This window comes from Carlito syrichta, unplaced genomic scaffold, assembly GCF_000164805.1.
Source record: "Carlito syrichta isolate Samal-C Ts95f unplaced genomic scaffold, Tarsius_syrichta-2.0.1 Scaffold315108, whole genome shotgun sequence".
Taxonomy (NCBI): Eukaryota; Metazoa; Chordata; class Mammalia; order Primates; family Tarsiidae; genus Carlito; species Carlito syrichta.
This window is the reverse complement of record NW_007259204.1, coordinates 398,961-409,531: the sequence shown is the minus strand read 5'-3', so window position 1 is coordinate 409,531 and position 10,571 is coordinate 398,961. Positions and strand designations below refer to the sequence as shown.

General features: G+C 36.7%; 1 protein-coding gene across 1 annotated transcript in view; it reads left to right on the top strand.

The window, feature by feature from the left end:
- The window catches only part of LOC103274897 (protein eyes shut homolog), an 872,098-nt gene that overhangs the window by 539,586 nt on the left and 321,941 nt on the right, over window positions 1-10,571 (top strand). Inside the window, 1 exon segment of the mRNA XM_021706071.1 lies at window positions 795-809. Within this exon segment, the coding sequence (XP_021561746.1) occupies window positions 795-809 (15 nt within the window).

Sequence of the window (10,571 nt, the reverse complement as noted above, 5' to 3'; positions counted from 1 at the left end):
CCTCGACCTGCTGGGCTCCGGCGATCCTTCCGCCTCAGCCTTCCAAGTAGCCGGAATTACAGGCATGCGCCACCACGCCCGGCTGATTTTTTGATTTATTGTAGAGATGAGGTCTCGCTGCCCAGGCGGGTCTCGAACCCGCGGGCTCAGGCATTCCACTCACCTCAGCCTCCCAAAGGCGCGGGATTACAGGCTGAGCCACCGAGCCCGGCTTCTCTCTCCTATTTTATGACTAACCATTCCTCGATCCCATCATCCAACTGCACATCCCTACACTTTAGTGTTCACAATCTCTCCTTATCCACCCTCTTTAGTGTCCAGTGTATTAGAACTCTTGTCCTGAGGCCCAATTCAAATGTCTTTGCCTACTGGAAAATTTTAGTGAAAACACTTGAAAATTTAATTTTTTCCTTTATCCTGGTTCTTACAGAACATTTTGCATAACTCAATATCACCTTGACCTTGGTCATTAGTTATTTCTGTTAATTTCCCACAGCAGTATCTGGGCTCTTTCAGGAAGAGCCTGATGATAATAGATATAATGCCTTAACCAAAGCTTTTCTGTAAGGATGGAGATCCCCAAAAGATTGTAAGACATCTATCTTTAAAATGGTCACAGAAACACAGCAATTTAATTTAGGTTAGGTAGGCTTAGCTGTAAAAACTGCTATGAACAGAAAAAAAACTGAAGTTATGGATACATGGAAATCTGGTGATGGGTAGTGAAGTGGGGATGGAGAACACCCAAGGAGTTAAAAGAGAAACAAGACTGAAATAGTTGGCCTCTAACGAAGACGTTGCATGTATCCATATGCAGCAGTCCCAAGAACTTTGGGTAGTGATATGATTTGATGTCAGGAGACTCTGGGCAGCTAGTGAAACACCTGAAGGTGGGCAGTCTTGAGTTATTTCAAAGTAAATAAGTTTATTTGTTATAAATTTATTTATTAAAAATTGTGTATTTATTCTTACATGTTTAAACTTCAGTCATCTTCAAAATACTCCCCATTTGATGTAAGGCTCCTATTGAGACACTTTTTCCACTGCTCAAAACAGACTTTGAATTCGTCAATTTTGATGCCTCCTAGTGTTTCTGCTGTTTTTTTGTTTTAGCTCATCTACATCAGCAAAACATTTCCTTTTGATAACTTTTTTTTCATCCAAGGAATCAAACAAACAAAAAAATGTCACTTGGACAAGATCAGGTGAATAGGGAATGTGGAGAATGGGGGGGCATGCCATTTGGGGTCAAAAATTGCTGAACTTTCAGCACTGTGTGGGCAGGTGCACTTGTAAATCAACCATCATGAAATGGGCAATGATGTTGAATCTCCAAAAAAATTCCCTGAAGCCAAATGCAACCTCTCACAACAATCCTAGCCGGTACACTGATGCTGATGGGTTGCTAGAACCACTCATCTAGTAAGGGGAGCCTGTACTATAAGGAGCCCACCCTTCAAAAGACAATTTTGTTTTCTTGAGTTCCCCTTCATATAAATAACCTATGTGAATAAAAGAAAAAGTACAAGTGGAGCACATGTGGAAAATCACAAACTCTGATTGATGGGTGAGCGACAACACTATTAAATTCCAGGGTCAGTGTTGGTCTCTTTAAGGAAACCAGTTTGAAGAGGATGAGAACTGATTGTGTAGCTATAGGAAGAAAAAATATCCCACAAAGAGCAAACAGCCAGAACTGTGTGTGAAGTAGGGCATGTGTTGACATTTTCTTAGAACATCAGGGGAGCCATTATGGATGAACAGGTAAACCAGATAGAGACTTGTAAAGGATGAAGTCACATTTATGATGGGGAAGGTGGAGTAAAATCAGATTCCAAGAATTGTAGGCAATTTTAAGAGCTTGTCTTGTATTCTGAGGGGAAAAAGGAATTACTCCAGGAGGTTGGGCAGAGAAGTGAAATGATTAGAGTGACCACACTACTGGCTGCACTGTGAAACATAGATCAGTGGATGGGGATGGGGAAGGTATATAGCCAGGGAGAAAAGTTAGGAGGCTTGTGCCCTCATCCCGGTGAAAAATGACCATGCTTCAGTTCAATCTATCAGCAGTGAAGGCTTGCAAAATGATCAGATTCTGGATCTATTTTGAAAGTTGAGTCAACAAGATTTTCCACTACATTGACTTATTTTTATTTATTTTGATCATCAGTTTTATTAAGCAGTGAGAAGCATCTCAAGCCACACTCTGAAGACAAAGAAAAATTATGCAAACCAATTTTTTTAGACATGCTACAAGTAGGCTTATCAGAAATTTTATCAGCTGTAAAACTGTCAAACAACAGCTCTATTACAATGCAAAACTCTGATAAGTTTAATGACCATCTTGATTACAGCCTTGAGGCACAGAAAAATCCTCTAATTTCTGCGTCTGCCAAGAATTAATGAGTCATATTCAGTCAGAAATATGTTTAGTGCTGTCTATCTATAGTCATTTTTTGGAAATATATGCTTTCATGTTGAATTGAGCAACTCTTTCTTAACTACAATATTCAATAATTCAAGCTGTGAGTGACCTGATCGTTGATTTTAACTAAAATACTCTATGTGTATGTGTGTGTGATTGCGTATTTTTATATAACAGGAAGTCAATATGGAGTGGAGGGAGTTAGATGCAATTTGAACTCTTGAGAGATGGCAGATGTTAATTAGAAGACACAGAATTAGAAAATATTGAAAGAGAAGAGGGCAGATGCTGAAGACATGCGATTTGATTACATTGACTCTTAAATGTGGTGATTATGACACAAATGCCGAGATGGTGAATATATTTTGATGAACAACATGTTAGTTTTCTAGGACTGCCATAACAAATTATTACAGACTGGTTGTCTCAAGCAGCAGAATTGTATCGTCTCATATTTCTGGGGCTAAAATACAAAAACAAAATGACAGAAGGACATGCTTCCTCTGAAACCTGTAGGAGGGAATCCTCCCTTGCCTCTTACTAGCTTCTGGTGGTGGCTGTCAGTCTTAGGTGTTTCTTGGCTTGCACGGCATCACTCCAATTTCCGCTTGTCTTGTCACGCATATTATCCCTTTGCATCTTTACATCATCTTATAAGGTCATCAGTGATATTAGATTAAGGTCCCATGTCATCTTAACTAACTGCTATCTGGAATAACTTTGTTTATAAACAACTTCACATTCTGATAAATTGGGGGTTTAGTATTTCAACATATCTTTGGGGGAACACAGTCCAATCCATTTAAAAAGCTATTATGCTAAATTAACTTTCTTAGAGATTAATTTATAATTTTCTTCTAATGGCAAATTTTCCTAAGCTGATACATCATGAAAAACATTTGCTTGTATTTTAGTTTGGATGTAATTGTATTATCCAAAATTAGTTCATTTGAAAACTTAAAAGAAATCTGAGGTTAATATGATCTGGACAAACTTCATGAATAAATAAATTACATGGAACCGTAGGGATATTGCTATTCTTCAGTGTTATAAACATCTTTTCCCATACATATTTAAGTGGGAGCAAGTGAACAAAGAAACACTCACAGTATTGTCTTTTTTCCTGGCCTTGGTCAGATGTGTTCTTGTTCTGTTCTTGAAATTTTAAGTAAATCAACCTGTCTTAATTGCAATTTTCTCATCTGAAAACTGAGATGAGAAAAAATCTCTTCTTTCCCTACGTTCTAAAAACCTTTGGTTTACATGTATTTATTCCAATGAGCCCCACACTCCAGAAAGATGGATTGTGAAACAGATTTCCAAAGAACACTTAGGAAACGCACCCATCACCAAGTCACAGTGTTGCTTATCAGACTGTGGCAGAGCCCTGGATGTTCTCTCATCACTTTTTGCAGGTCCTTCAATGGCTAGTCAGGAATGGTATAAGTGCTTCCGCCCTAAAACACATGTTGGTTCAACATTCTTTCACACTTTCCAGGCTATTTTCCTAAATATTTATTTATATAGCTGAATTTAAAAGTTTTTATTCACTTTCCCTAGATTTTTAAAGGGTCTTGGTTGTACAGTTTCATTGCCTGGTAACATGGCAGAAGCTTGGAAGGTGAATCAATCCTAAAATTCCCATTCTACACACTAGCTGTTTGGCTATAGAAAAGCTATCTGACTTAAGCCTAAGTTTGCTCATCTGTTAAATAATGGCATCACTAATTCTGTGGAGTCATTTTGAGGATTATACGAATTAATCTATATGAATTGCTGTCGTGGTGCCACTTAAGTATTAGCCTGTCTCCAAACTTTTATTTAAAAAATTTAATCCCATATGCTTTCTCTAATTTTTAAACAAATGCCACAACCCATTCAATTTCTCTCTAGGCCTTAAGTTTCAAGTACTTGAAGTCTAACTTGGTGCTTGGCAGATTTTATTAATATCTACCATACTTTTGCCTGATTCACTTACGGTTGGCTAATTTACCGTATTCTGACATTTGGCTTTTCAATGTGGCTGCCTCCATGTGGTTCTACATACCCAACTGTTCTTTGGTCAGAGGCTCTCAACCCTTCCTGAGGTCTCATTAACTGTCATTTATATTTTTTAGTGTGTTTTACTAGCTCTGGAAGATTCAGTCAGTGATGTTCTGAGGCTGCCCTTTCCACTTTCCCCAGACTCTACTTCTCATAGGAGGCTGACTCTTTCTTCCTGAGCTCCTTCTTCAAAGCCTGGTGTTAGGCAGTGTCTACCCCCTTCCTTCTTTTCTAAGCCTTGAATTCTAATATCCTTCAAGTGTAGAAACACATTAATTTCTGTGTTCCAATCATACCTCCCTGCTCTTTCTTTTCCCTTTCCTTGGAAACTTCCACTATATTTTACTCTCTAAAGAGCTTTTTAATCCTGAAGAAACAAGAAGAGAATTCAATCCATATTTGCAAGTGAATAAAATTCTATATATAATTGGGAATTTCAGATGCTAAGCAAAACTCTTTTGATTTAAGATGATAACCAAGCACTACCACAATCACTATCCACTTCCAAATTCACCTGGGAATGTGTTCTTGAGTTTGCTTAACTACTTCCTGCCTGATCTTTCTCTCTTTAAAGTGGGAATAAACATAAGTGCTGCATACTGCTGTTGTTAGATTAAACTAGACACATGTGCTGTGTTTAGCTAAGTACTGATTTTCCATCATGCTGTTATTTGTGGTGAGGTCTCTAAGTAACTTGCAATTTTACTTAAACTCTGGATAAGTTTTCATCTTCTATAGCATGTTTTCTCTCCCCTTTTGATACAAGTGCCTTCATCACTCTCTACAACAGCCTGACGAGCTTTCTGTCATGGAAGGAACTACAATTGTATTTCATCATTTTGACAGCTGAGATCAATAGAGTGAAATTGTGTTCTTTTAGACCATTTAATATTTATACCTGAAGGTATATATGTATCATTGTTTGTGCTTGAAAAAGTCTTATTTTTTTAAACCAGTAGGGCCTGTAAATAAAATTACATAGTTTTCATGAGCTGGCTGAAGAAATGTATTTATTTTTATTAACCCCACTGGAATTATCGCCTTCAATTTTGTATTTAATTATTTTTTAAAAGAGCAAGAGGTAAATATGTCAGTTTTTGTTTGTTTGTTTTTGTTTTAACTGTGAACACTTTATTAAGACCGCTGCTTTTCCCTTAAGGTTTTTCTTTTTTTCCAGCTGAATTCCATTAATTGACTCAAGGTACCTTTTGAGTAAATCTACTTACTCTGAGATTCTAACAATGTCTAAACATCATGTTTATTAATACTACTCTGGGAGGTAGTTTGTTCTTTTATTCAACGCAGCTTAATGGAAAATCTTTTGGAACAAGTCAGTTTTGATGCCACAGAAATATAGTGAAAACTGAAACAACATAGAAATAACTTGTACTTTTTTTTTTTAATATCCCATAAAAATTAGCATTGTTTCCTATGGTGTCTTTACTACCGTGGGGATTTAGAATTAACGTTCAAACTATCCTGTTCTAAATTCACCTGGGAATGGTATGTTCTAGAGTTTCCTTAACTATTCCCCACCTAGTCTTTCTCCTTAAAATAGGAATAATAATCACAAGTACTGCATACTGCTGTTGCTAGATCAAACTAGATGACGTATGTTCTGGGCTTAGCTTAGCATCTAGAGTTAGTAAGCCCAGGTAAATTACAGCCATCATTATTTTTAATGGTTGAATCAATAAGACAGTAAAACATGAATTGTCTGTTAAAATATTTATTGAAATTAAGAGAAAAACATGCTCAGTAAAGAGAAGCTATCCACAGTATCATTGTTATGACAACTAAACCGACTTTTTTTTGGTTTTCATTGCCAAATTCCTAGTTTTTAATGTGATCTACTCTCCAACCTGACTCTGGGAGATAAAGAAGAAAAAAATCAAAGTATTTTATGACCCTGTGCTGTCTTTTGGGGACTCCGGGGTGTGTGTGTGTGTGTGTGTGTGTGTGTGTGTGTGTGTGTGTGTGTGTTTGAGTTGCAATCTCACTCTGTCACCCAGGCTGGAGGGCAGTGGCATGCTCCCAGTCACCGCAGCCTCGACCTGCTGGGCTCCAGTCATTCTTCTGCCTCAGCCTTCCAAGTGGCCGGAACTACAGGTGCACGCTGCCACGCTCAGCTAATTTTTGTTTTATCGTAGAGACAGGTCTCACCAAGTTGCCTGAGTGAGCCTCAAACCTCAGGCTCAGGCAATTCACACGCCTCAGCCTCCCAAAGTGCTGGGATTACAGGCTGAGCCACCGAGACCTGCTTCTGGTGTCTTTTCAATTACCTGCCCTGTTTGAAGTCTACAACCTCTATCTATAAAACTTTATCTACATATCAAGAAACTCTGCTCCCTTATCCTCCTCAAGCTGCCCATTTCCTTTACTGCTTTCAAGTTTCCTTAGATAGCCATGGTAATTAGTTGTCAGCCAGAAAATTTTTGAATCTATCTAGAGCCTGCAGGCCCCCACTTGGAAATGTCCCTCCTCCCTGTACTGAACCAGTGTAAATCTCACACATATTGATTTCTGGTTTCTTGTAACTTCTGTCTTCCTAATATGTATAAAACCCAGCTGTCATTCAACCACAGTGGGCACACATTCTCAGGAACTCCTGGGGACATAGGCCACAGGCCTACCCAAGTCCTCTAGTTTAGCCAGAATAAACCATCCTAAAATATTTTACAGAGTTTGACATCTTTTTCTCAAGAGTTAAGAAAGAAAATGAGATGTCTGTCCTGAGGAGTCCGGAGGCTGCTGTTCTACTAGACCCCGTGGATGAGCTATGGTCTCTGATCTAGGTTGGATTGGGTACCTAACACAAATATGTAAGTGTGCACGTGGAAGAAGTGGACCCATTGGATATGAACATTAGAATCTGTCTTTCTGAGTCAACCATTTCTCAATAATTTTTTAATTAATAGTAGAAACTATGGCAGATATTACTAATGGCCCAAACAAAAGTACATAAATAAATGATAGTCTTAAGAAAGTATGCGATTCAAAGATGAAATTAATAATATTTTCTCACAAAAATAATGCATAAGTCTTATGAACATCAGAAAGTACTTTTCAAATTCCATTTGGAAACGATGTCGGCAAAATAAGTTTCTAGCATAATCTAGAAAAGGCATTATTAGAAGTGTCAGGCAATTAAATAAGCAAGCAATTACTATCCATTTGTGGTGACAATTAATTAATCTGCTAGTCTGATATTCTTTTCTCCCACTATGAGAAAACAGAAACAAGAGTACAAATTACTTCTAATAAATCCCCACTTTGAAATCATCACTAAAATATGTTGTAGATTTTTAAATACATATATATGTGTGTGTGTGTATATATGTGTGTGTGTGTGTATATATATGTGTGTGTGTGTATATATATATATATATATATGCATATATACACGGCACTACAAAATATGGATTATACTATAAATTATAATCTTTATAAACTTTGCATCATTTTATTTATATTTTATTAATTTGATTCTAATTGTCTTCATTTCTCGGTGATATTAACTCATTTTCTGTTTAGCTCATTTCCAAGACATATTTTATTGAGATTTTTACCTTAATTGCCTGAACTACAAGCAAAAACACAAAAGTCATATTAGCCTTATTTTACTCATTTTTACAATATAAACAATTGCAAGTCTCCATCCAATTTTTACACCATAAGTATCTGTTTGCCCACATTTTGAACAAATCCACTAAAGTTAAAGATAAAATACATACAATTGCAATTTAATAGATATAATTTATCTGAAACAGAACTCATTTTTCAAACATAAAACACATTACTTGAGAGCAGTTTTTTTTGTTTTGTTTTGTTTTTTGTTTTTAAATATACACAACTAGAGAGATGGGTGAAAGTAAATTTTTCAATGTGCCGTGGATTTCCAAATGCTAACCAGAATGGCTTCAGTTGTTTTGTTAATATAAACACGTGTATTGCCTCTTAAAATTGTTTGGAATATTGTTCATTATATATTTTTAAAAAATATGAATCTTTCTCATGAGAAGTCAGAGCCATTTCAATTTTTTAACCTACATTCATTTATAAATTGGATTTCTATTTGAAGCTTTCTAATTAGTGCCATCAATTTTTTTCAAAAATTACATAACTGCTAATAAAACAAGAAACATGCTAATATCCATAATTCAATGATACTTTTACATATTTTGATGAGAGTATTTACTACCTTTCAAAGCTAAATTTCAGTCATTTTGGGGGGCAATTTATATCTTAGCACTTACGGAGTTTTAGAAAGGCAGATCTAGATTTAAATAATAAACTTCAGTCTCCAGTGTCCTCACTTTAAAATTCGCCCTCATCCTACATCATTAATTTCAATTCATCTCAAAGCCAATCTTCTTAAAGGCATTTTTTAAATTTTGCATTTGAAATTCATTTAAGCTCCTTAGAAATTTTAATATCAATTTGCATTGGTATGAAATGAATTTAGGTAAGAAGATTGAAGAAGCACCAGGGTTTTAAGGAAAAAAAAACATAGTTTCCCACAGGAGAGGTAAGTATTCAGATCTGCTGACTCTAATACCTTCCAAAATGGCAAATTAAGCTAGTTTTTTTTAGTACTTCTGTCATTTACTTTATTTGCTAACTACTGAAATATTGTTATAATTTTATTTTATTTATTTATTTGAGTTGGAGTCTCACTCTGTCGCCCAGACTGGAGTGCAGTGGCCGCTCCCGGCCACCGCAGCCTCGACCTGCTGGGCTCCGGCGATCCTTCCGCCTCAGCCTTCCAAGTAGCCAGAATTACAGGCATGTGCTACCACACCCGGCTGATTTTTTGATTTATTGTAGAGATGAGGTCTCGCTGCCCAGGCGGGTCTCGAACCCGCAGGCTCAGGCAATCCACTCACCTCAGCCTCCCAAAGGCGTGGGATTACAGGCTGAGCCACCGAGCCCGGCTTATTGTTATAATTTTAAATATAAACTTGTATGCTTTTCAGTATTGTTTTTTCTATATTTTTGTTCAGAAAAAATATGATTCTAAAAACAAGGTAAACTTGGGAAATGATTGAAAGAAGCGTATTTTTGTCCTGCTAATCTCCACAAGTATCATGACTTCTTTAGACCTAGCCATGGTTACTTTGAGGCAACAAATTACAAATTCATTCAAATTTAGCATTAACTTTATTGGTTCTGACAATGTGATTTGGAGACCAAAGTAGATTCAAGACAAGATTTTGTAACTACAGCTAAGGATTTTGGAAATATAACCTCTCATTGTTTCATTTTATTTTTTTCATAAATAGAGAAGTCCACTTGTGTAATTTTTTATTTAAAGAAATCAACTTCACTGGATGTCAACTCCAAATTCTAAAGGCTACCTAGGGGACCAGCTGATGGTTGCCATAAATTAAATAAGTCTTAGCTGGGAAAATGGATTTAATGTTTGCAGATGTTAGAGAAAAAGGCTTATGCAAGAAGCATGATATCTTCATTTTTTTTTCATTGCTATGTAACATAATACCACAAATTTTGTGGCATAAAATAACACAAATGTCTTATCTTACAAATCCTACAGACCAGAAGTTTAGGCACAGTGTGAATAAATTCTCTACTATGACTCCAGTTCTCATCTGGACTTGGAGTTGTCTTCCAAGTTAATTAGTGGATGGAAGAATTCATTTTCTTGCTGTTGTAGGACTGATGTACCTGTTTTCTCACCCGCAGTCAGCTGGGCACAGCTTTCGGCTCCTAGAGGACATTCTCAGGTTCTTGCCAGGATGCCCTCTCAGCAATGGAGAACTTTCCTGATGCCAAATCCCTCTCAACTTTTGAATCTCTTTGATTTCCTCTTCTGCCACTCGTGGGGAAAATTCAGCTTTAAATGAACTCATATGATTAGATTAGGCCTTCTCAAGTATTCTCCCTTTTTGTCAAGTAGCGTAACAGAACTATCAAGTGATATTCCATTATATTCACAGGATCCACCCACTTGAAAAAGGAGAAGATTATTCAAGAAAGAGGGTCATTGGAAAGATCATTTAGTACAACTGCCTACAACTGATGAGAATCCCAAAAAACTACCACTTCACAGTACAAAGGAGTAGACAGAAATTAGAAGATGCTG